This window comes from Chanodichthys erythropterus, chromosome 3 (genome assembly GCF_024489055.1).
Source record: "Chanodichthys erythropterus isolate Z2021 chromosome 3, ASM2448905v1, whole genome shotgun sequence".
Taxonomy (NCBI): domain Eukaryota; kingdom Metazoa; phylum Chordata; class Actinopteri; order Cypriniformes; family Xenocyprididae; genus Chanodichthys; species Chanodichthys erythropterus.
This window is the reverse complement of record NC_090223.1, coordinates 20427455-20455146: the sequence shown is the minus strand read 5'-3', so window position 1 is coordinate 20455146 and position 27692 is coordinate 20427455. Positions and strand designations below refer to the sequence as shown.

At 37.7% G+C, this 27692-nt stretch overlaps 2 protein-coding genes across 4 annotated transcripts in view; one reads left to right on the top strand and one right to left on the bottom strand.

The window, feature by feature from the left end:
• Positions 1 to 5708, bottom strand: part of coro7 (coronin 7) — a 173115-nt gene extending 167407 nt beyond the window's left edge. The window contains exon 1 of the mRNA XM_067381280.1: positions 5405 to 5708. Within this exon, the coding sequence (XP_067237381.1) occupies positions 5405 to 5464 (60 nt within the window). The 5' untranslated portion in view covers positions 5465 to 5708. The remainder of the gene's footprint in view (positions 1 to 5404) is intronic.
• On the top strand, positions 798 to 27262 carry dnaja3a (DnaJ heat shock protein family (Hsp40) member A3a). Of its 3 annotated transcripts, XM_067381286.1 has the most exons (13): positions 798 to 994; positions 7367 to 7633; positions 8665 to 8801; positions 18046 to 18129; positions 18221 to 18427; positions 18610 to 18762; positions 18838 to 18985; positions 19071 to 19135; positions 21949 to 22077; positions 22163 to 22278; positions 22368 to 22465; positions 22540 to 22642; positions 26705 to 27262. In XM_067381286.1, exons 2-12 carry the CDS (start codon positions 7429 to 7431, stop codon positions 22626 to 22628), a joined length of 1431 nt encoding a protein of 476 aa, XP_067237387.1. In that variant the 5' UTR covers positions 798 to 994; positions 7367 to 7428; the 3' UTR covers positions 22629 to 22642; positions 26705 to 27262. The 3 variants fall into 3 exon arrangements, with proteins under 3 accessions (XP_067237387.1, XP_067237389.1, XP_067237388.1); XM_067381288.1 differs by lacking the exon at positions 22540 to 22642 and having other exon boundaries at positions 800 to 994; XM_067381287.1 differs by lacking the exon at positions 798 to 994 and having other exon boundaries at positions 7315 to 7633.
• The last annotated feature ends 430 nt before the right edge of the window (positions 27263 to 27692 follow it).

The following is a 27692-nucleotide window of genomic DNA, read 5'->3' as shown; positions in this document are numbered from 1 at the left end:
TTAAAGCATAATGCAACATTTAAATAAATATATTTTAAAATTAAAACTTACTTCAAAAACAACAACATATAAATCATATAAAACAATAAGAATGTGCCTAAAATACAACCTAAAATAAATAACTTTAAAATAAAAACTTACTAAATTGAAAATAAAAATATCAAAATAAATAATTTTACAATAATAAAATTACTAAATAAAATAATAAATAAAAATATTTTTTTAAAAAGAAATAATGAAAATAACACTAAAATTTAGTGAAAATTTTTATTTTATATTTATTTTAAATACAAACATATGAAATAAGTAATTTTAAAATAAAAGACTAACTCTAGATACTAAAATAAACACTAAAAATTAAAGCATGCCAAATAAAAACTTTAAAAACACTAAAAATTTATAAATTAAAATATCTAATTTTAAATAATAGTCAATCAACCAACCAACCAATTAATCAATCATTTTTTAATAGAATTTAAAAAAAATACTAAAATAAACAAACTAAAATAAATATAAATTAAACCTAAATATTTAAAAATTTTAAAATTACATAAAATTACTAATTAAAATGAAAACTGAAAACCAATTTAAAATAGTATACAGATAATACTAAAATAACACCGGAACACACACCAAAAGCCTTGAGATGTTGACAAAAAATGACACTGATTACAACTGACATCATCACAAACAGGAAAGAGGAAACGGATAGAAACGCAGCACTTTCTCCAGCCAACGGCGCACAAACAGACACACGTGAAGCAGCAGATACACTTAAGGAAATGCAGAAGAGCTCCTGCAAAGAGCAGCTGTATGGTTTCAGATCCTTCCAGAATGTCAACAAGAAACAACACGCAGAGAGTGAACGTGTTCGAGCAGCACGAATCTGACCAGAGAGAAGACACTCAGAAGGACAACGGTGTGAAACTGCCTCAATGCATGATGAGACACACATGCTGCATCTCCAGGGATCAAAAAACACTCCTACACGACGGTGAGGTGACAAACCAGTGCATTACAACACAAGATATAAATAAAATATGAAAATAAGGCCTTCTGGCTTCTTAAAACGCACAGAGAATATGCAAATGAAACTCTAAACCTGACATCCAGAAACAATGCCTCCAGTTCTGACCACATCACATTGACAATTATCACCTGCATGCTGGACAATAAAACTGGTGGAACAACAGATTCACGTTGAATGAGGGAATTTAATACAATTTAAAATGCCATTTTATTTGTTTATGTAATACATTTTTATTAAATTATTGAATATAGCCTATTAAAAAGTTCAAAAGCACAGCACTTATTTAAATGCAAATCTTTTGTAACACTATAAATGTCACTTTTGCTCAATTTAATGTGTCCTTGATGAATAAAGTATTAATTTCTTTCAAAAAAAGATCTGATCTCACCTTACACTTACAGCAGCATTAGTCAGCGCTTTACATCCGGACGCTCAGCTAAATGTCCTCACAACACAAACTGTCTGTCAGTCTTTAACAGTGTGACCTCATGTGACTTACACATTGTGTTTCTTCCAGAAATAAGACATCAGGTCGAGGTGAACACCAATGACAACAATGACATAAAATAATAACTGCCATACACATGTTGACCCAATCTTTGGAAAAGCATGCTCCCATGTTCAATGCTTCAATGAAATCCAAATGGCCATATAAAAATTTAAATGTTTGATCTCGAAAATATTGTATTTTTTATTGCAGATAAACAGCTTAGAGACACTGTAGTCGCCACTTGACATCAAAACTGGGTCCTGAAGCAAAACCACATGAAAATCACAGTGCTATATGACTGATAAATATCAGCAGATGTGATATCACAACAGTGACAAAATAAATGACACTTGACTTTATAGAGTGAATGTAGCTCTGTGCCCGGTTGCATAAAGCACCTTAAGTGTAATTTTCCCTTAAGATCGCCCTTATGTTTCCCTTAAACTTAAGGGTGTTGCAGAAAATAACCGTTAAGTGTTACTTAAGGGAAATTCTTAAGGGTTTATGACGTTTCGCCTAAAGAAACCCTTAAGTATATATTTTTCACTTAAGTAATGCGTAAGTGTTGCATAAAGCCCCTTAACCTTCATTTCCCTAAGTATATCGTAAGGTTCGTAAAACTTCACCTTAAGTGTTACACAGAGTGAGCAGGTTCAATCCAAGTCATATAACGTGCCACGATCGGCCGCTTTATATGATAGACAAATTGTACTTTAGCGGTTTATTCACATAAACATTGATGAAATATAACATATCTTATAACATATCTTATATGGTCAACGGAAGCGCAAACGTGCGTGCATCACACGCAAAAACAACCCTCATTGGTTCTTGCGCGCACATTTGAGCTTCCGACACAGCCGTAATCATATGGATGTCTTTCAATAAATGGACATAAATGATGAGAGAATATTAAAAATATCTTTATTTGTTGTCCAAAGATGAATGAAAGTCTTATGGGTTTGGAACGACATGAGGGTTGTCAAGGTGAGTGAATGACGGCAGAAATCTCAATTTTGAGTAAACAATCAATTTGAGTTTCTCGTCTCTTTCATATTTGGTTTTCTTTTTTGTTTTCCTTATCCATATTATGTTGTTTTCTGTGAAAACTTACCACGATACGTATTAACAAATAACGTGTCCATGGCAACAGTAGAATTTTTTAACGGCAAAACCTGGGATGCTGTCGTTAAACACTTAACAGTTTCCCTTACCTAAGAGAACAGTTTAAGAGATTATATGCAACATCCTTAAGTCATTCCCTTAGTTAAGGGGAAATCACGCCTTAAGTGTCATACTTAAGGGAAAAACTTAAGGTGCTTTATGCAACCGGGCACTGCCCCTTATCAGCACTGCGCTCATTGAGTTCTGTCTTCTGGTTTGTGTTTTCACAGCATGAAGGTAAGATCTTACAGATTTAAAAATTAACTTTAAGGCCTACTGACATATGTTATGATATCCGCTTCAAACATTACAATGCTCATGATAACTTTCATTAACTCTACAACAAGTAAATCCACTTAACCAGCTAATTACTCAACAGAAATGCCATATAAATATACAGAACTACAGCAAAAACGGAAGTTCAAACACAATGCAATGACATTCAAGCATCACTTCTTCTACATGTGCCGCATGTACACATAAACACACAAACATGTGTGTCGGAGATCATAAAGCTCTGATATGTGAAGAAGCCACACTGACGGTCTGTGAACGTCAGGGCTGTTATTTAACAACACCACCACACCACATATGACGACAAGAAACAGGAGCTCTTATTTGTCTAGTATGAAGAAAAATCTGTCTACTGCATCACCGCAGAGCACTCAATCTGATTTGAATATGCAAAATTTTGGTTGTTTCAACAAAAAACTATGTGGCGCAGGTGAAAAAGTGCCAAGATAAACCAATGTGCCAAAGGACTCAGAATTAAATAAATAAATTACAAATTATCACACAACACCGTTTTCAACTGAAAACTTTGTTTGCGTTTTGGTCGTTCATTTACATGACAACAGCGTTTTAGGGGGGTTGAAAACTTTCCTAAAAGCTAATTTTTGAAAACAATACCACTATAGCCTCCATGCAAACTACAAAAACGCGAATTTGTGACATCATGCGCGTGTGTATTACGTGTTCATTCTATAGCTGTGTAGTTTCTTTACAAATTACATTGTCATCTACTGGCCTGGCATGAATAATACAGCATTTTTAGTAGGGCTGGGACAATACATTGATTCTCGATACATACAATGATTCTGGATTGCCTCTAATATTTTCTTTCTCGAATCAATTCTGAGCTTAGTTTTAACTAAGATGGCGCTCTAGGCTGGTTTTAAACTGCACACTCAAATGCTCATGAAGAAGAGCGCTCGTGCGTTTGGCTGAGTCACGCAAGTGGTTAAATATATTGCGCCTCGGCTCAGAATGCTTTTATGATGTGAAATTAATGTAAACAGCCCACTGCGAACACCCTTGAAATTCGCTTCAAACTTTTCAAACTTTATGAATGATTATTTTAGGTTTAAGTGGTGCATATAAAGCCCAGAACACACCAAGCCGACGCCGATGAACTAGTGGCGACGAAAGCAGAGTGTGGGGTTGGCTCACGTCAGCAGCGTCTGGGTCCAAAGTTGCCATGACACACAAAACCGACGCTCGACAGTCAACGGCCAAGTAGCACGTCCGTTCTGCGCCTGCGTAAGATGAAATGCCTTTCCGAACCAGCAGGTGGCAGTAGCTGAACAGCCAATCAGAATGATCAGATGGCCCGACGAGCTCCGACACTGATCCAGCATGTCGAATCGGATGATAAAAGCCGACGATGTCCAACTTATCTCAGAATCGATTCGAGAGAGAATCGCGATACATCGGAAAATACAGAATCATTCCAGATTCTTTGTATCGCAAATTGAGAAACAATGTATTTTCCCAGCCTTAGTTTTCAGTCATTTTCACGGCTCCATGTGAACGGGGTCGTTTTGACAAGGTTGCGGTCTGTACACGAAAAATGCAGTACATTGTTAGTACATCGTTATTAGTACACCCTTATTTTGAAACAATAAATCAATAATTCAATAAATCAATAATTGAAATGCACCAATTTGTTTTGCAATATTACATAAAAAAAAAAAACATTCCATTATTGTGAAAAAATACTCATGGAATTCAAAGTTTGAAGTATATAATCTGTTAATTGGATGTCATTAAGCATTTTATTATTAAAAATTACAAAATTGGAAATACAATCGTTTTCACAGCTATTTTTTGGGGGGGGGGGGGAAGTGTAGTGTTCTCATAGAGTATTAAAAAAAACATTTAATTGTTGTTGTAGGCCATATTTAATCATTAATTAATTTAATTACCTCAAAATCAATCAGAATATTTAATTTTTGATTAAAGTAATTATTAATTGATTCAATTATTTCATCCTGAGGGCTTCAGTGAATCTGGTCACCAAAAGTTTTTGCATGAGCAACCTTTTATATCGTTAACTTTTTGCACTTGTTATTCTCCTACATTTCTTAATGATTATTTTAGTGTCATGTGCGCATCTTTGAATGCATTATGCAATTATGGCAATGTAAAATACACTTCCAGCAAGATCATCAAGTTAACACAACTGTATTCAATGCATCTTCATAACACACTCAGCATGAAATCACAGCGTCATCACTACTCATATAACACACATTCATATGCATGCAATGTCTTAAGATCATGCATTTTAAAGTACATGTAGCTTCAGTTGAGGACAGAGGAAGTTAAGACATCATCAGTGCATCTGCACCACTCCTTCTGCTCGGAGCCCAAATCACAAGACGCACAATAACCCCACACGCCTTCCAGCTGGGTCTGAAGTGCAACGAGGCTGTACTCACATCTTTCTTGGGGATTTTGGGAGTGGTGTTCTTGTATTTGGACGTTTTAAAGCGATTCATTCTGGACTGCTGCTCGCGCGTTTGAACCTTCCGGGTGCCTCGGTGTTGTGATCCCGTGCGTTTGAATGAGTGCGTTTCTGTGACGCAGAGCTGGCGCGCGCGATACGCGTCTCGCTGCGCTCAAACGCTGATTTACAAATCATAAACTCGCACTGTGGGCGGTTCAGTAAATCACGCAGTATTATGTCATGTCTGCGAAATAAAAACGCAGTCGGTGACTATATTACAGACAGACAGATAGACAGACAGACAGACAGACAGACAGACAGACAGACAGATAGACAGACAGATAGATAGATAGATAGATAGATAGATAGATAGATAGATAGATAGATAGATAGATAGATAGATAGATAGATAGATAGATAGACAGACAGACAGACAGACAGACAGATAGACAGATAGATAGATAGACAGATAGATAGATAGATAGATAGATAGATAGATAGATAGATAGATAGATAGATAGATAGATAGATAGATAGATAGATAGATAAATAGACGCAAATCAAATTCTGCAAATCAAAACATTTTTGGTAAAATATCTCCAATTAGTTTAAAATGGCAGAAGGCTGATTTCTGAGCTATAGAAAATATTTGTATACAAATAAGAAATGTTATACACTGTACTTTTAATTTGTTATGTTGGCCTACTTTATTTTGTATTTAGTCTATTCAGTCCACAATGTTTTCTTGCTCTTTTTATTTTATATTAATTTAGTCCAATTGAAAGTGATCATGATCTTGAATTACTTTATTGAATATGCTTGTTAAATGCATTTTTAAATATTTTGGCTTTGCATTTTGTATCATATTTCATTGTGAGTTGTGTTTAATGATGAGATAGCCTGCATTAAAATAAGTTCCTCTTAAAGGGCTAGTTCAACTAAAAATGAAAATTCTGGGAGTGCTGACCATAATCAGGAGAATGAGACATAAGAGAAGATATTGTTGAATAAAGTCATTATTTTTGTTTTGTTTTTGCATACAAAAAAAAAAAAAAATTAAATACATTAAAGGGTTAGTTCACCCAAAAATGAAAATTCTGTCATTTGTTACTTACCCTCATGTCGTTCCACACCCGTAAGACCTTCATTAATCTTCGGAACACAACTTAAGATATTTTAGTTGAAATCCAATGGCTCTGTGAGGCCTCCATAGGGAGCAATGACACTTCCTCTCTCAAGATCCATTAATGTACTAAAAACATGTTTAAATCAATTTATGTGAGTACAGTGGTTCAATATTAATATTATAAAACAACGAGAATATTTTTGGCGTGCCAAAAAAACAAAACAAAATAACAACTTATATAATGATGGCTGATTTCTAAACAGTGCTTCAGGAAGCTTCGGAGCGTTATGAATCAGCGTATCGAATCATGATTCGGATCGCGCGTCAAACCGCCAATGCCTGAAATCACGTGACTTTGGCGCTCCGAACAGATGATTCGACACAAAAGATTCATGAAGCTTTATGAAGCAGTGTTTTGAAATCGGCCATTACTATATAAGTCATTATTTTGTTTTTGTTTGGCGCACCAAAAATATTCTCGTCACTTTATAATATTAATATTGAACCACTGAACTCACATTAACTGATTTAAATATGTTTTTAGTACATTAATGGATCTTGAGAGAGGAAATGTCATTGCTCCCTATGGAGACCTAAAATATCTTAATTTGTGTTCTGAAGATTAACGAAGGTCTTACGGGTTTGGATTGGAACGACACGAGGATGAGTTAATTAATGCCAGAATTTTCAATTTTGGGTGAACTAACCCTTTAAGTGCAACGTATTATACATTTTATAAACAGAAACTTCACCAGCCCGTCCACTCTATGTCAGTTCACAGCAGTACTAAGGAATGGTCGAGCTAACCAAGAATCTCCCTCTTAACAGTAATGCGCATGCGTGTGCAGCTCGCACATGCGCAGTCGCTCTCGTGTCAGTGAGTGTCAAAGATGGCGTGTACCGCAGCTCGCAGCTCTGCACGCTGGATCACAGTGGCCGTGTCCTCCAGCCACAGACGGGCCTGCTCAGCCTTCATCTCCGGCGCGGATGGAGCCTACAGGAGCTTCTCAACGCTGTCGGGCCGGCAGATCTGGACAGCGCTCGGCGGGCTCGGCGGAGGAGCCGGGAGTGCGGTGACATTGAGAGGCATGACAGGTGAGATAGAAAGGCCTGAGCATCCAGCTACATACAAACTAACTATGCGTTTAAAATAAATTAGCTCTGGTCTGATTTATATTGATTCAGCTTCATATGTTACATGACATGGTGATGTAACCACATATATGTTTAGTAGGTCAGAAAGCAAACTGGAACTCTGATCAATACATGTAATCACTGTGATCAACAGCTGCCTAATCGATCATGTGTGCAAATAAGAGTTTGGATCTGATGAGAATCACAGACCCGGTTTGTCCCAGTCTCCAGAAACTTCTCTGACCTTGTTGCAGTTCAGCAGTGACTGTCAGCTGCCCTATAAAGACACTTAATGAGTCTGCATGCGTTATTATTACAAAGAAAAAAATGAAGACATTTTAAAAATAACACATAGTGTGATGGGAATCATGTTGTGATGGGGTGTTTTGCCATTGTAGATCTCTGTTTGTTTCCATTTGGCTCCTAGAAAAGACCTGACCTGAAGTTTACCATAGTAAAACATAGTTTTGGCTTTATTCATTATAATAACTAACACCTAAATTATTCACTTATCAGAAAGTCCCATGGCAATACTATGTTTTTGTTGTTGTTTTGTTTTTTTACATGTACCATTTACCATGATTTTATCATATGACAATATTTATTGTTCCTAGTGACACCACACTATTTATTTATGTAAAACCTGTGGTTACCATGGTATGTATTTGTAATAGTTTGGCTCATGTAGACAGTGAAATTATACTTTGCATATGTTTTTGCATATGTTCCTTGATATTTAGTCGTGTTATTAGCATAATAATAAAGTCAGTATTTTAATCCTTTGAAAACAACCCATATATTTCTAATAAATTAGTTAAATTAGGACTCAGTTCAACAGTTATATTTCTAAACAAAATCTAAAAGTAAGGGTTTGTTGAAGTGATCTGTGGTGTTGTAAAAATGCTGTAGTTGTTACAGTACATGTCACTGTAATAATAAACCCATAGTAAATATGCTCTTCATAACTGTAATCGTATTATTGTATGTCACAGCCGTGGGCGCTTCTTCTCATCTCATGTGTAAGATGTCGTTTCACACCAGCTCTCCTGCAAGAAAACAGGACTTCTACCAGATCTTAGGAGTTCCACGGACGGCAACGCAGAAGGAGATTAAGAAAGCTTATTATCAGGTAAGACGCCTGACTAGTGTGAGTTTGCCTTATATATATATATAGACCGGGCTAGTTGTCACAGTTATTAAAGGGATAGTTCAGCCAAAAATAAAAATTATCTCATGATTTACTCACCCTCCAGCCAATGTAGATGTATATGACACTTTTTCTTTCAGCCAAATACAATAGAAAAAATATTTGAAAAATATTCTGGCTCTTCCAAGCTTTGTAATGGACCTGCATGAAGTTGGCCCCCCACCCAACGCAAAACGTCTGCAAAATAGTCTCAATCGTTTGTGGTCCGTTTGTGCTGGTTTGGTTTTTTAGATATTAAAGGTCCAGTTTTTCGTGTTTTTTTGAAGCTTTGATTGTGTTTATAGTGTGCAATATAACATGTGTTCATGTTTCGCGTGTAAAAAAACACAGTATTTTTCACATAATTTACTTATCTGTATACCGCTGTTTCCACTGTCATAAAAACGGGCTGATGACTTCCTTGTTCTATGAAGTCCCTCCTTCAGAAATACGTAACGAGTTCTGATTGTGCCAGCGGTTCCTGTGTTGTGATTCGACAGCAGCTTAGCGCACCGGTTGTGGTCCATAAACCACGCCTTCTCCAGACAAAGAGGGAACTGCTCCATCTTTCAAGAATAATCTTTGTGCGAATCCGGCATTAAACTGATTGAGATTGAGGAAGCTGTCCTCAGCAAAATGTGCTGCACATAGTTTTACATGTGGATTATAATTTTCGGGAACAGAGTTAAACATAAATTGTAACCATTAATCTCTAAGTACAGCGTCACTGGGAAGGCCAAACAAAGGTGATTGGACTGCGAGATGAAAATAACAGCGTTTCGACGACCTGGCGACAAACACACTCTGCAAACGCAACTCTTGCTCTTCTCCGTGGGAGCGCAACAAGATCACGCCCCCTTTTTTTTGTGTATTCCTGTGGGCGGAGGTTAGTCAAAAAACTGTTTTAGTGACATCATTGGATGTAGTCCAAACTGGCCGTTTGATGTAGGCGACTTCTGTTAAATAAAATATCTCGCTTGGCATTGAACTTAGAGTATAAATAAAATCTGTAAAATTTTAAAACTCAAACAACAACATTACACACTAACTAAAGTTTGAAACATGGGATCACGAAGAACGGGACCTTTAAAAGAATATTTATAGGTCATTCTGAGGTCACCCAGCCCCCCACATGTTCCAAATTCACAGAAAATAGTCTCAATCATTTGTGCTGCTTTCGATTTTAAAATATTAGACTTTGAATTATAGGCGATGACGTCACTCAGCCCCCCCACATGCTCCAAATTCGCCAAAAATAGTCTCTTTTGTTTGTGCTCCGTTTGTGCTGGTGAAATTTCCGTTTGTGCTGCTTCGGTTTTTAAAATATTGAAATAACTTTTATAGGTCATTCTCAGGTCACTCAGCCCCCCACATGCTCCAAATTCACCCAAAATAGATCATTTGTGCTTCGTTTGTGCCGGTAAAAGTTTAATTTGTGCTGCTTTCGATTTTAAAATATTGGATTTTGAATTATAGGCGATGACGTCACTCAGCCCCCCACTTGCTCCAAATTCACCACAAACAGTCGCAATCGTTTGTGCTGATAAAAGTTTAATTTGAGCTGCCTTGCTTTATAAATATTAGACATTGATTGCATTGAAATGAATGACACTGAACGGCTGCAAATGCAAATTGCAAAAGAGCATAGTATAGTGACTATTAGGCTATATACCAAAGCATAGACATTTAACACAAATAGTAGGAGCAATGTGATTTCAAATTAGGTCTGTTTGCTTTCCTCCTTTTCAGTGACAAGCGCGTGTCAGAAACGGAAAGTTGTTGCATCAAAAAAGCTGCATCAGTCCGTGTAATTCCTTCAATTATTTAGCCTACGTCAAGAAAATATGACTTATTTAATTGTCTAACTAAACCAAATCGAAAAAAACAAATATAGGCATTAGTTTAATTTGATTTTACTCGAAAGCAAACAAAGACAACTATTTGTGTTAAATGTCTATGCTTTGGTATATAGCCTAATAGTCACTATACTATGCTCTTTTGCAATTTGCATTTCAATGCAATCAATGTCTAATATTTATAAAGCAAGGCAGCACAAATTAAACTTTTATCGGCACAAACGATTGCGACTGTTTGTGGTGAATTTGGAGCATGTGGGGGGCTGAGAGACCTCAGAATGAATTGCCAATTCTTTTAATATTTTAAAAACCAAAGCAGCACAAACGAAAATTTCACCAGCACAAACGAAGCACAAACAATCGCGACTATTTAAGGTGAATTTGAAGCATAACCTATGTGGGTTGGGGGGCAGAGTGACCTGAGATTTTATATATTATTTTAACAGGCATATCTAAAAAAACAAAAAAACAAAACATCGTGCCGATATTCGGTAATGCGATAAATCGCGATAATGAATATCCACAATATTGTAATCGTCGGCACTTCAGAATACCGTAAATAATAATTTATTACCAATTATTAATTAAGAATACTTAACCCATCAATCATATAAAATGCACAACACCGCTGTATTCTGCGTCAAAAGGACACGCGCTCAGATGTAAACAATCCCAACGTGCACGAGAAGCACATGGCGGAACCAGTGAAGGAGACGAGCTGAATGAAAGTGCGTGTTCACTCTCTGACAGCAGAGGGCGCTGATGGAACAGCAGTGTGCAGCGGTTACCACGGAAACCGTGCAAACAAAGTAACTGCGCTAGTGAAGTTTTTAAAATGCTTCAAACAGCCATTCATTGTTTTTGTTATCTCAGTGTTGTTCATCACAGCACCAAATACTGAATACTTAAAAAAGACTTAAAATGATATTTATTTTCAAACCTAAACATTTTTATATTTGAATCTGGACTACAACATGCCCTAATTATTAGAAATGTTCTGATTATTTGTTACTGTTCAGTAAAACTTTGAAAACATACAGCTTCATTAGTTAACATGTTCATTCATTATCACTAAACTGACAATAAAAATTAATTATTATTAATTAATGTTAATTTCTTAGTTACTATTTAATAACATTACTAAAATCAAAACAACTTATTTAATGGACCTGAGATAAAACTAACAATGATCAGTTGTGTTTCTAAACTAGCATTAACAAAAAAATAATACTTTCTGTAACAAATGTAGCTATTGCTCAATCTTAGTTAATGCATTAAATAGAGTAAAGTGTTAACTGTTGTTCTTTATAGCCTAATTCTTTCGCATTTTAATCTGTTTGAAAATTTCAGAGTTGTTTTTGTTTTATTACAAAAAGAGTTCTTAAACCTGTTAAACTCTGACAAAAATGGTTTTGCAACTTATTTTAATATCGAGATAATACCATATACCGTGATAAAAGCTTCATCAATTAATCGCAACATGAAAATTTGATACCGTCACATGCCTAACCAGAAGCAACACAAACTAAACTTTCACCAGCACAAACGGAGCACAAACAAAAGAGACTATCTAGGGTGAATTTGGAGCAAGTGGGGGGCTGAGTGACGTCATCGCCTATAATTCAAAGTCTAATATTTTAAAATCGAAAGCAGCACAAACAAAACTTTTACCGGCACAAACGAAGCACAAATGATAGAGACTATTTTGGGTGAATTTGGAGCATGTGGGGGGCTGGGTGACCTGAGAATGACCTATAAATATTCTTTTAATATCTAAAAAACCAAAGCAGCACAAATGGAAATTTTTACGGCACAAACCAGCACAAACTCAGCACAAACAGGGTGCTTTCACACCTGCCTCATTTAGTTCGGTTGAATCGTACCAGAGTTCGTTTGCCCCTTTGGTGCGGTTCGTTTGGGCAGGTGTGAAAGCAGCAATCACGGTGCGCACCAAAAGCGGACCAAACAAGCGTACCGAGACCTGCTTGAAGAGGTGGTCTCGGTACGCTTTCAAACGAACTCTGGAGCGGTTCGCTTGAGATGTGAAAGCAATCGACCCATTTAAGGGTGTTTTCACACCTATGGATCGCTTGTTTTGTTCCGAAACAGGGACTAAATTTGTTACAATGTTGCTTTTTTTTTCTTGGTTCGGTTCGCTTTCACATGGCAAAATTTCAAAGCGTACCAAAATGCGTTAAGGTAAGTCACATGGGAGTAAAACTGTCCTCTTATTGGTCAGAATTTTCTCTGCGTCATCCATCAAAATAATGATTGACAAGTTCGCTCCATGAGTTTATTGTGGCTTTATTTGTAACTGTCCAGACACACACAAGCACTTTATAAATGTAGCCGTCTCTACCGCAGTTAATTCATATTTGCTGCGGCAAATTCAAACCCGCGCTCTTTCTCTCTCTCTCTCCGTCTCTGGGTTTCCCAGCGCTGTCTAGTAGGCGACCTGTTGTCCGTGTGTCTGTCGAGAGAGACCATTTGAATTTTATAATGAAGCAGAGCGGGAATTGAGACTTCGTCGGGACAGCATTCTCGCACGGAGAAGTGTAATTACACACCAGAGGCGATCGTTGGCTTTCAGATATTGTAAATAATGTGCTCACTCACAGAATCAGACATTACTGATTTTTATATCATATTTTCCGTTATGAAATGATATAATTTGGTTCGTTGGTCCGTTAAATGGGTCGATTGCTTTCACATCTCAAGCGAACCGCTCCAGAGTTCGTTTGAAAGCGTACCGAGACCACCTCTTCAAGCAGGTCTCGGTACGCTTGTTTGGTCCGCTTTTGGTGCGCACCCGAGTGCGATTGCTGCTTTCCCACCTGCCCAAACGAACCGCACCAAAGGGGCAAACGAACTCTGGTACGATTCAACCGAACTAAATGAGGCAGGTGTGAAAGCACCCTAACGGACCAACGAACCAAATTATATCATTTCATAACGGAAAATATGATATAAAAATCAGTAATGTCTGAATCTGTGAGTGAGCACATTATTTACAATATCTGAAAGCCAACGATCGCCTCTGGTGTGTAATTACACTTCTCCGTGCGAGAATGCTGTCCCGACGAAGTCTCAATTCCCCCTCTGCTTCATTATAAAATTCAAATGGTCTCTCTCGACAGACACACGGACAACAGGTCGCCTACTAGACAGCGCTGGGAAATCCAGAGATGGAGAGAGAGAGAAAGAGCGCGGGTTTGAATTTGCCGCAGCAAATATGAATTAACTGCGGTAGAGACGGCTACATTTATAAAGTGTTTGTGTGTGTCTGGACAGTTACAAATAAAGCCACAATAAACTCATGGAGCGAACTTGTCAATCATTATTTTGATGGATGACGCAGAGAAAATTCTGACCAATAAGAGGACAGTTTTACTCCCATGTGACTTACCTTAAAGCATTTTGGTACGCTTTGAAATTTTGCCATGTGAAAGCGAACCGAACCAAGAAAAAAAGCAACATTGTAACAAATTTAGTCCCTGTTTCGGAACAAAACAAGCGATCCGTAGGTGTGAAAACACCCTGAGACTATTTTGCAGACGTTTTGCGTTGGGTGGGGGGCCAACTTCACGCAGGTTCAGGCACGTGCACACATAGACAAAAAAGGGGCTTGAGCACCTGCCCTTTTTCTTCCTGGAGAGAAAGTGCCCTTTTTTCTGGGGTGCTTTTTTTTTTTTTTTTTTTTTTTTTAATAAATGAATATATATATTCCTGTTTGCGCTCAGCTTCCCTGTCAAACAAATATATTTACTTTATAAAACAAATAAAAAACAAATAATAATAATAAAAAAAAACTATATCAGGTCGGCTTTGTCGAGTTCAGATGCCCTCACTCCGCGACACGCCATTCATGCCCGCACGCACGCACGCGCGCCCCACCTCACCTCACCTCGAGTTTGCTGCTGGCTGAAAACTTGTGACAACTATTTCCGCGAAAATGCAACTGCTGCCTGGCGATAAGAAGCGAAAAAGAAAAAGGGCCCTAGATGGATGCATCCCGTGCATTTCTTTCAGGTAGGCTAGCCATTGTTCACAAACCTGAAAGTTTTGTCTATTTAAGGGCTATTTATACATTTAACGCTGCATTAATAGTTTGACCACAATCAACACATCTGCCTGATTTGATACTAATGAAATATATGTCATATTATAATTTAAATTATTGTATTGTGCTATGCATTGAGTATGGTAAACACTTGACCGATAGGTTGGGCTGTCAATACCAGAAGAGGAGCATCCATGAACCACATTATTAGACAGTTTTCTAAGGATGCATGGTTTATTAAAACCATTTAAAAATCATAATACAGCATCAGCTACATAATGCTATTCTTAAATCTACGCTTACACATGATAATACATCAATACAAGTTTAAACCCTCGCTCTGTCTTTGCGTGTTTGATGTCCACATATTCTTGTTGAAGAAATTACAGTGACTGTAGCATTTCTATCATAGTTGGCTTTGATCGTGGATTTGATCATGCTGTGCTGTCTAACAACAAAAATCAGCAGGCTTTTGGCGCCCTCTGCAGGCATTTGTTATAACATATAATGTATTAACAGTTCAGGAATTTTTTTTTTGATGTGTTTAAATATGCAGATTAGCTTATTTTGGTTAATTTAGAAGAAATCTACAGATGCAAACAGATGGAGGGTAGTAGGCTTAAAACAAACTCCATCTAAATGTGTAGGGTTATGGTTAAGTTTTCTTTCCATTAGAGTAAAAGACATGGCAGCAAAAATGGACCTTAAAATTGTAAAATTGTAAAATCTTAAAATTGTCCACTTCATGAAAGAAGTATTCCAATAACACCAAAAAATTAAAACTATTTATTGATTTGTGCAAAATAAACAAATTATTAGTGAAACTATGTCCCTCTTCTTGGTGCAGTCATTTATTCTAAATATATAGGCTACTTGAAAATAGTTGCTGTTGACTTCTCTTGTGATAAACCTAGTGAATACTAAAGAAGACCATGGTCTCTGTGTGAACTGATTATTTTGTAGAAATCTGTGGAGTATAAAACAATTGCATGAGTGTAAGTGAAGTCAAAGTTGTCTTAATATATTTAAGGGTTCGTTATTTTTTAAATAAATAATTATGAAAAGTGCCCTTTTTTCCACTTGAGCCCCTGTGCCCGGTTGCATAAAGCACCTTAAGTTTTTCCCTTAAGTATGACACTTAAGGCGTGATTTCCCCTTAACTAAGGGAATGACTTAAGGGTGTTGCATATAATCTCTTAAACTGTTCTCTTAGGTAAGGGAAACCGTTAAGTGTTTCACGACAGCATCCCAGGTTTTGCCGTTAAAAAATTCTGCTGTTGCCATGGACACGTTATTTGTTAATACGTATCGTGGTAAGTTTTCATAGAAAACAACATAATATGGATAAGGAAAACAAAAAAGAAAACCAAATATGAAAGAGAGAAACTCAAATTGATTGTTTACTCAAAATTGAGATTTCTGCCGTCATTCACTCACCCTGACACCCTCATGTCGTTCCAAACCCATAAGACTTTCATTCATCTTTGGATAACAAATAAAGATATTTTTAATATTCTCTCATCATTTATGTCCATTTATTGAAAGACATCCATATGATTACGGCTGTGTCGGAAGCTCAAATGTGCGCGCAAGAACCAATGAGGTTTGTTTTTGCGTGTGATGCACGCACGTTTGCGCTTCCGTTGACCATATAAGATATGTTATATTTCATCAATGTTTATGTGAATAAACCGCTAAAGTACAATTTGTCTATCATATAAAGCGGCCGATCGTGGCACGTTATACGACTTGGATTGAACCTGCTCACTCTGTGTAACACTTAAGGTGAAGTTTTACGAACCTTACGATATACTTAGGGAAATGAAGGTTAAGGGGCTTTATGCAACACTTACGCATTACTTAAGTGAAAAATATATACTTAAGGGAAATTCTTAGGGTTTATGACGTTTCGCCTAAAGAAACCCTTAAGTAACACTTAACGGTTATTTTCTGCAACACCCTTAAGTTTAAGGGAAACATAAGGGCGATCTTAAGGGAAAATTACACTTAAGGTGCTTTATGCAACCGGGCACAGCCCCCCAAAATGTCTGTGCACGTCCCTGCGCAGGTTTATAATGGTAGTGAATGGGGGCGTGCTTTGAAGCCCATTAAAATGCACAAACCCATCATAAAAATAATCCATACGGCTCCAGGGGGTTAATAAAGGCTTCCTGAAGTGAAGCGATGCATTTTTTAAATAAAAATATCCATATTTAAAACTTTATAAACTAGAATCACTGGCTTCTGTACACGAGTTGATTTGGGCGGAAGAGTGACCTCTGACCCGCCGCATAACACAATGACGAACATGGAAGCGCAGAGGAGAGAGCAAAACAAAGCACCGGTCACAAATAAGAAGTTTAAAATGATACATTTTAAAGAGAAATGTCAGAGGATTTCAATATAAGAGAAGAAGAGCTGGGCAACAAACTCAAGCTCCATTTGTTTGAACCGCGAGAGCTTACGATACTCCTGTATCCGCCAGAACTCCACTCTCTCGTGAATGAATGGACGGACATTACTGGAAGCTAGTGATTATAGTCTATAAAGGTATAAATATGGATATTTTTCTTACAAAAACTCATTGCTTTGCTTCAGAAGGGCTTTATTGACCCCCTGGAGCCATATGGATTATATTTATGATAGATGAATGCACTGTTTTGGGCTTCAAAATCTCGGTTACCATTCGCTCCAATTATAAAGCTTGGAAGAGCCAGGATATTTTTAATATAACTCTGATTGTGTTCGTCTGAAAGAAGAAAGTCATATATACCTAGGATGGCTTGAGGGTGAGTAAATTATGGGATAATTTTAATTTTTTTATTTAATACTACAGTGCAGTACCCTTGCAAATTCTGTGAAAATGTGAAAAAAACAAAATAAGAGAGATTATACAAAATGCATGTTATTTTTTATTTAGCACTGTCCTAAATAAGATATTTTACATACAACAGGGTCATTTTAATAAATTCAGCTATTTTTGTTTTTGTCTTTTTGTGAATTTAATGTAAACATATTTTATGTAAAATATCATGCATTTTGTATGATCTCTCATTTTGTTAACTTTTCACATTTTCACATTCTGCAAGGAGTTCACAACCTTTAAGCGGCACTGTATATTAGCACACTATTGGTTATCTCTTTTCCTGGGTAGTAACAATGGACATGTTAAACAGCTTTTTGTGTTGAATTTAGACAAAATAATGCGTTTGACAACTAGCACTGGTGCAATTTCTGGCTTTTGACCATGATTCTTTTTTTCCCCATTCAGATGGCAAAGAAATATCATCCAGACACTAACAAAGACGACCCTCAAGCTAAGGAGAAGTTTGCACAGCTGGCTGAAGCCTACGAGGTTTGAAGCCTTTCTCTGTGAAAGCTTGTTCTAATATATACGAGTCCAGAAGGAATAATGAGTTTCCGTTGGGCTGATGCTTTGTCCTCAGGTGCTCAGTGACGAGGGGAAGAGGAAACAGTATGACACGTACGGTTCTGCTGGCTTTGATGCGGGTCAGGCCGGCGCGGGACATCAGCAGTACTGGGGCGGAGGGGCCAGCATCGACCCTGAGGAGCTTTTCCGCAAGATCTTTGGCGAGTTTTCTGGAGCGCGAGGCTTCGGGGATTTTAATGCCATCTTCGATCAGCCACAAGAGGTCAGATGTGGTCTCTTCTGCAGATATCTAATGTATTTTTAAATAAGTGTAAAGGCAGCCAATCAGATTTGAGTAGTGTTCGATTGTGAAATTCTGTGACATTCCCCTCTATACAGTAAATCCCATTTTTATGGCTGGATTCCCCCTTGACAACCCATAAACTCTCTGTTGTTTGTTAACAGTATGTCATGGAGCTTACGTTCGCTCAGGCTGCCAAAGGAGTGAATAAGGAGATCACGGTCAACATCGAGGGCACGTGTCAGCGCTGTGACGGCCGAGGCCATGAGCCCGGATCTAAAGTCCAGCACTGCGGGAACTGCAACGGGACTGGCATGGTAAGTGACGCCCTCAGGCACATAAAGTAATTTAGATGTGACCTATAGCTCAACATGTATCGTTTGTCCTTGTAGGAAACGGTGAACACGGGGCCTTTCGTGATGCGCTCCACCTGCCGACGCTGTGGCGGGAGAGGCTCGGTCGTCACATCGCCCTGTACGGCGTGTCGAGGAACGGGACAGACCAAACAGAGGAAAACCGTCACAGTGCCCGTTCCTGCTGGTGAGTTAGCCGGTCATCTTTGGTGAAGTGAGACAGGTTTCAGTAAAGTTATTGAGTTTGAGTTTTTGTTTATTGTGTTTGTCAGGAATTGAAGATGGACAGACGGTCCGAATGCCTGTGGGGAAGAAAGAGATCTTCATTACATTCAGAGTGAGTATATCACTGCGTTCAAGGTTTTAGGAAGTCTATAAGCATGTTTTGAGTAGTCACATGGTCAGTTTAAAAAACTGTTTTGTGGGGTTTGCTTCTTTTGATGTAGGCTTTAAAATGAATGAAATATTTTGGCGAAGTGATATGGAACTGTAATGCGGTCAAGACCTGCCTGGAACTACTTTAGCTATGCATTTATTGGAAAATAATTACACTGTAGATTGATACTTCAATTATTTTTCCACAAGTGATCAAGTGTTTAGGGTGTTCTATTTAAACCCATTGCAAGGGTTCTGCGAGAAGTGGGGACTCATGCAACGTAAGCAATGATGTACACCTGAGTGAACGAGACGGAGGGAAGTTAGTGAGTGAAGGGCATAAAAATGAACTTAAACCTTAGTGTAAGTGCTGCTGTCATTGAAGCAAAAGGAATCAAACCAAATACTAAGACGTTTCCAAAATAATGATCATTTTTCAATATAACTTTTTTATTTTATATTATAAATTGTTTTGCTAATGCAAATAGCATTTAATTAAACAATATTTATTTATTTATAAAATATTACATTTTGATCATCATTTTAGTTTGCTGTAAAAAAGTTTACTATTTAATGTTGCATCAGTATAATCTTTCCATACATTTATAATTTGCAGTAGAAAAGTATTTAATGCTTCTGAGATAGAAAAAAAAAGTTTACTATTGCATTTGGAAATAAATAAGCAGTGATTTTATTTTCTTCTCATAATCGGACTGATGCTAATTATAAAAATGACAGCAACATTTGTTAACAATTAGGGTTGTGAAAAGTACTGTCTTAAATATGTGACGACACCAGCATTTCCCTCTAGCATTTTGAGCGCTGTTGGGCAGATTCTTAAACACCTCTGATTGGCCATTGTGTTCATGCACTTAACAGATATCTCTGACTGGCTACAATGATAATAGACATGTAAATAGACATGTTTGACACTCATCCCTGAGCGCTTACAGATACACATGGTAGTGTTTGAAAGCAGACGTCTATCAGCGGATAGAGATAGGGCTGGGCGATATGGCCAAAAAATCGTATCTCTGTATTTTTTGGCTAAATGGCGATATACAGTATATATCTCTGTATTTTCTACATTTTTCTATTTGGATTTAGAAAAAAAACAATAGGTTTTTTTTTTTTTTTGTTTTTTTTTTTTTTATTTAACATGCCTAATGTTGTCCTCCAAACAGTTTTCATATGAAGGTTATAAAACAAGTACAGTGAATGTAACCATAGTCTGACATGCTATATATATGCAAAAAAAAGGGAAAATTACCTTACATTTTAACATTGTAACATTAAAATCTAAAAATAAAAAAATAATGCTTTTTAAAGCAGAAGTTAAATTCACTAGACTAAAAATGAAAATAAAAACAAAAGCACAGACTAATTAGCTATATTAGGCTATTTTGACTACCCCAAAGTTAGTTACAGTTACTGCTATCATAAAAATACACTTATTTGTACATGTAAAATTCTACATATGGCACATTTATCGTTCAACAACAAACATTTTAGCAAATTGTATATTTTAGTCAGAATTATGGCGTTCCTATTCGATTGCGCTCCGTCTGTTTTAGTTTTGAGGAGATTCACTAGCAGAAGGCTCATCCACTCCTGACAGCAAAATGAAGATATTTGTATGACTTTCTAACATTTACAGATGGAGAATATAGCTACCTGTGAAATGTAAGTTATGTGCTTAGGAAAACACCACATCACAAACGCATTACACAGCACAAGTACTGTATCTGACGGGGCATGCCGCTTTAAACTATACGTGTTAGCTATATCTTAATCTTATGAGTTAGGTTATTTTTATATATTTTATATTTTAAGCATGTCTCATGTTTACGACCAGTTGTATTATATATTTTCCCTGCAGCAGCACTTTGCGACATCCAATGCTATGTTTCAGGTGCGCTCATATAAAACTACTGTATATCGAAATAAAGGTATTGCCTCAAGCATGTTCTTGAAGCATTGATCATTGTAGCCAATCACAGACATATCTGTTGAGTGCGTGAACACAATGGCCAATCAGAGGTGTTTAAAGGATTAGTTCACTTTCAAATTAAAATTTCCTGATAATTTACTCACCCCATGTCATCCAAGATGTTCATGTCTTTCTTTCGTCAGTCAAAAAGAAATTAAGGTTTTTGATAAACATTCTAGGATTTTTCTCCATATAGTGGACTTCAATGGGCACCAAACAGTTGAAGGTCAAAATTCAGTTTCAGTGCAGCTTCAAAGTGATCTACATGATCCCAGACGAGAAATAAGGTTCATATCTAGAGAAAACATCACTCATTTTCTATATAAAAAAAAAAAAAAAACATTAAAATTTCTTTTCCACTGAAGAGAGAAGGACATGGACATCTTGGATGACATGGGGGTAAGTAAATTATCAGGAAATTTTCATTCTGAAGTGAACTAATCCTTTAAGAATCCGACCAACAGCGCTCAAAATGCTAGTGGGAAATGCCGGCATTGTCACATTTTTTGATAAAGCATTTGATGATGACGTATTCAACAATCCTGTAGTTTAAGAGTGTATGTAAGTGCGGTTGTGTTCCTAAACAAACCAAATACTAGGGTATTGTTGTGTGCTCTTTCCAGGGCTTTCTGTACCTATACAAGAATTTTGTTGCCAGATCAGTCTGAAGACAGAAGTCTGTTTCTATTAAATTAACTGGATAAAGAAGGAACATTCTGTGATTCCGTGTAATCCCAGATCCATCTTGTGTACACCATGCTAATTAACTGTGTTGATGTTCTCAGGTCCAGAAGAGTCCGATCTTCAGGAGAGACGGCGCTGACATCCACTCTGACGTCATGATCTCTGTGGCTCAGGCCATATTGGGCGGCACGGTCAGAGCACAAGGACTGTACGAGACAGTCAATCTCTCGGTGGGGCATCTTGGTGATGTTAACATGATCATATTCAAATACTAATCAGGGTGATTAGTCATTCATTAAGTGAATGTTCTCGTAGATCCCAGCTGGAATCCAGACTGACCAGAGGATCCGGCTCTCTGGTAAAGGTATACCGCGAGTCAGCGGCTATGGTTACGGTGACCACTACGTCCACGTCAAGATCAAAATCCCCAAGTAAGACTTCTTAAATATGATAAAAGGACTTGTTTTATGTCACTGTTGCACATTAAAATGACCGATCCATCCATTTGTCTTCTGTCCAGGATGTTGACGGACCGACAACGATCTCTTATGATGAGCTACGCGGAGGACGAGACCGATGTGGAGGGAACCGTCAGTGGCGTGACCAGCACCACTGCAGGTAGCGGTAGTTCAGTCACGTCTACAGGAGAATCTGGGGCGGTCATGTTAAAACTAGTACCTGTCTTTGTCCAGGAGGGGGCGGTAATCAGACTGGGACAGGGCACAAACAGAAAGACGAGGGCTTTTTCTCCAAATTAAAGAAAATGTTTTGCTCCTCCTGACAGCCTCAAAGCAGGTATGAGGATTTGTTTTAAGATGCGACTCACTGAAAATCATTTAATGAAAATTTTATTGGAAAAAACTGAGTAAGATGTTATTATGGAGGTTCAGTATCTGGTTTGCGGCTGTCTGTGACTCCTCCAAAGTAGCATTTGAACACCTGAAACTCACTTAAAAATTTATGAATCCATTTTAGATGACAAAATTTCCCACAGAATTAGGTTACATTTAAATTCTTGCTGCAAGTTGATTTTTTTAAATTTTTTTTTCAGCTGATTAATGGTTTGACGTATTGCATAAATTACATTTAACTGAAATGCTTGTATTGTAGTAATTTACTCATTTTATATTCTACCAATGATAAAGCTGTGCTAGATGGAGAGTTTTGTAAGGGAGAGGAAGTGCCTTAGGGCTCCTTTTTGAATACATTGATTACGTAAATATGAAAATATGTATAATGCATAACAGTGACTGTATTTTATATTTTTTTATATTTTATGTATGGGAGTGGCATATTTAGAGTTTTGATATTTGGATATTTGTTTTGAGCTGTTTTAAATTGGCCATTGGACTAGATTGGGGCTGTGTCTGATTGGCCACTGGGCGAGATTGGGGCTGTTTCTGATTGGCCATTAGGCTAGTTTTGAGCTATTCCTGATTAACCATTGGGTGAGTTTGAGGCCGTTTCTGATTGGCCATTGGATTAGATTGAGGCTGTGTCTTATTGGCCATTGGGCTAGTTTTGAGCTGTTTTTGATTGGCCATTGGGCTTGTTTTGAGCCATTTTTGATTGGCCATTGGGCTTGTTTTGAGCTGTTTTTGATTGGCCATTGGGCTAGTTTTGAGCTGTTTTTGATTGGCCATTGCGCTAGTTTTGAGCTGTTTTTGATTGGCCATTGGGCTAGTTTTGAGGCGTTTTTGATTGGCCATTGGGCTAGTTTTGAGCTGTTTTTGATTGGCCATTGGGCTAGTTTTGAGCTGTTTTTGATTGGCCACTGGGCTAGTTTTGAGCTGTTTTTGATTGGCCACTGGGCTAGTTTTGAGGCGTTTTTGATTGGCCACTGGGCTAGTTTTGAGGCGTTTTTGATTGGCCATTGGGCTAGTTTTGAGCTGTTTTTGATTGGCCATTGGGCTAGTTTTGAGCTGTTTTTGATTGGCCACTGGGCTAGTTTTGAGCTGTTTTTGATTGGCCACTGGGCTAGTTTTGAGGCGTTTTTGATTGGCCACTGGGCTAGTTTTGAGCTGTTTTTGATTGGCCACTGGGCTAGTTTTGAGCTGTTTTTGATTGGCCATTGCGCTAGTTTTGAGCTGTTTTTGATTGGCCATTGGGCTAGTTTTGAGGCGTTTTTGATTGGCCATTGGGCTAGTTTTGAGCTGTTTTTGATTGGCCATTGGGCTAGTTTTGAGCTGTTTTTGATTGGCCACTGGGCTAGTTTTGAGCTGTTTTTGATTGGCCACTGGGCTAGTTTTGAGGCGTTTTTGATTGGCCACTGGGCTAGTTTTGAGGCGTTTTTGATTGGCCACTGGGCTAGTTTTGAGCTGTTTTTGATTGGCCACTGGGCTTGTTTTGAGCTGTTTTTGATTGGCCACTGGGCTAGTTTTGAGCTGTTTTTGATTGGCCACTGGGCTAGTTTTGAGCTGTTTTTGATGGGCCATTGGGCTTGTTTTGAGCTGATTTTGATTGGCCATTGGGCTAGTTTTGAGGCGTTTTTGATTGGCCATTGGGCTAGTTTTGAGCTGTTTTTGATTGGCCATTGGGCTTGTTTTGAGCTGTTTTTGATTGGCCATTGGGCTAGTTTTGAGGCGTTTTTGATTGGCCATTGAGCTTGTTTTGAGCTGTTTTTGATTGGCCATGGGGCTAGTTTTGAGGCGTTTTTGATTGGCCATTGGGCTTGTTTTGAGCTGTTTTTGATTGGCCATTGGGCTAGTTTTGAGGCATTTTTGATTGGCCATTGAGCTTGTTTTGAGCTGTTTTTGATTGGCCATTGGGCTAGTTTTGAGGCGTTTTTGATTGGCCATTGGGCTTGTTTTGAGCTGTTTTTGATTGGCCATTGGGCTTGTTTTGAGCTGTTTTTGATTGGCCATTGGGCTAGTTTTGAGGCGTTTTTGATTGGCCATTGGGCTAGTTTTGAGGCGTTTTTGATTGGCCATTGGGCTTGTTTTGAGCTGTTTTTGATTGGCCATTGGGCTAGTTTTGAGGCGTTTTTGATTGGCCATTGAGCTTGTTTTGAGCTGTTTTTGATTGGCCTTTGGGCTTGTTTTGAGCCATTTTTGATTGGCCATTGGGCTAGTTTGGGGCCATTTTTGATTGGCCATTGGGCTAGTTTTGAGCCGTTTTTGATTGGCCATTGAGCTTGTTTTGAGCTGTTTTTGATTGGCCATTGGGCTAGTTTTGAGCTGTTTTTGATTGGCCTTTGGGCTAGTTTTGAGGCGTTTTTGATTGGCCACTGGGCTAGTTTTGAGGCGTTTTTGATTGGCCATTGGGCTAGTTTTGAGCTGTTTTTGATTGGCTATTGCACTAGTTTTGAGCTGTTTTTGATTGGCCACTGGGCTATTTTTGAGGCGTTTTTGATTGGCCACTGGGCTAGTTTTGAGGCGTTTTTGATTGGCCATTGGGCTTGTTTTGAGCTGATTTTGATTGGCCATTGGGCTAGTTTTGAGGCGTTTTTGATTGGCCATTGGGCTAGTTTTGAGCTGTTTTTGATTGGCCATTGGGCTTGTTTTGAGCTGTTTTTGATTGGCCATTGGGCTAGTTTTAAGGCGTTTTTGATGGGCCATTGGGCTTGTTTTGAGCTGTTTTTGATTGGCCATTGGGCTAGTTTTGAGGCGTTTTTGATTGGCCATTGGGCTTGTTTTGAGCTGTTTTTGATTGGCCATTGGGCTAGTTTTGAGGCGTTTTTGATTGGCCATTGAGCTTGTTTTGAGCTGTTTTTGATTGGCCATTGGGCTTGTTTTGAGCTGTTTTTGATTGGCCATTGGGCTTGTTTTGAGCTGTTTTTGATTGGCCATTGGGCTTGTTTTGAGCTGTTTTTGATTGGCCATTGAGCTTGTTTTGAGCTGTTTTTGATTGGCCATTGGGCTTGTTTTGAGCTGTTTTTGATTGGCCATTGGGCTTGTTTTGAGCTGTTTTTGATTGGCCATTGGGCTTGTTTTGAGCTGTTTTTGATTGGCCATTGGGCTTGTTTTGAGCTGTTTTTGATTGGCCATTGAGCTTGTTTTGAGCTGTTTTTGATTGGCCATTGGGCTAGTTTTGAGGCGTCTTTGATTGGCCATTGGGCTAGTTTTGAGGCGTTTTTGATTGCCCTTTGGGCTTGTTTTGAGCTGTTTTTGATTGGCCATTGCACTAGTTTTGAGGCGTTTTTGATTGGCCATTGAGCTTGTTTTGAGCTGTTTTTGATTGGCCATTGGGCTTGTTTCAAGCCATTTTTGATTGGCCATTGGGCTAGTTTTGAGCTGTTTTTGATTGGCCATTGGGCTTGTTTTGAGCCATTTTTGATTGGCCATTGGGCTTGTTTTGAGCCATTTTTGATTGGCCATTGGGCTAGTTTTGAGCCGTTTTTGATTGGCCATTGCCACCTGCTGGTACGGAAAGGCATTTCTTCTTGCGCAGGCGCAGAACGGACGTGCTACTTGGCCGTCGGCTGTTGAGCGTTGGTTTGGTGTGTCAGGCCAACTTTGGACCCAGACCCTGCCGATGTGAGCCAACCCTGCAGTCTGCCACTAGTTCGTTGGCGTCGCCTTGGTGTGTTTCTGCCTTAAGTAAACCAAGAAAGAAAGAAAGAAAGAGAGAGAAAATTATATTAAAATAAACAAGGAAATAAATACAGTATAACAATACTATATTAAATTTAATAATGTAAGTTAATGGAAGCTAATTATTTTACAGGTAATATTTTAGACATTTATAATATGAATCTTTCACTGTATTCATTAGGTCTTTATACAAGAAATTACAGATGCCTTTAAATTTTTTAGGATGGGGTCTCTCACATGAGGATGATCATATTCGGGGGTCCGTGTCATTTAAAAGATTGACCTTTTGCATCTCATAGGTTCATTCTTCCATTTGTCTTTACAGGTAAAAGATCCACTGGAAATTGAGAGACTTGGTCTTGCGGATTCAGATTGACTGTAAAATCTGATGGACATGCAAGAGAAGGAGATGAGTCCTCTGGTTGTTGGACACATGCAGCATTGAATTCATCTTGAACCCTCCTCAGAAACTACACATAATGGAGACAATGAATATCTCTGGATCTATCATTGACTTCTAAGAGAAGATCCCTCCAGATCCCAGAGGAATATGATTTACACACATGTACTCGTCTTACCTGAAACATTGTGATACTGATATCAGCCTTAGCACCAACGTGAACGATAGATCTTTTCTTTGGTCTGTAATTTTACGTTAAGGTTTTACATAGTCAGTTCTTTCCTTTTCTGATATTCTGAAATAAAGTGATTCACAAACAGATAGGAACTCTTTACTTCAGTAATAATGAACATTTCAGATGTATCAAGTCCACTGTTCAAGATCTTTGTGCTGTTTATCACTGAATGTTACATCCATCTGCTTCATTTGCAGTGTACATAGACCACTGTTAATATTAAAATCATTTTAATGTGTTATTGTAGAGATAAATATGCAATTATTAATAAAATCTCTGTAACATGTGAATTACTGTTTTTGTTCTTGAATATAGTGTATTTCAACCTTCTGAAATACATTTTTCACACAAAAAAATTACTTTAAAACGGCACTAATTATAAACAAAAACTGGCAAGTGTTGTTGCTAGAACTTTACTATAAAAAATAAATGTAAAAACATTACATATAATTGTCTTCAAATATAATTCTATTTTAAATGCTAAAGTTTTAAGTTATACAGTTTATATGGTTTTAAGTTTATAAGGTTAACTTTACAGATTTTTTTTTTTTTTCTCATTTTTTTCCTGTTAACATTAAGGACTTTTCTGAGTTGGGTATTAATTTATTATGTGATATGCTGTCAATTTCCATACAAAATAATTTCAACTCATCCCTTAGTTTGTAAGAAATAACAAAA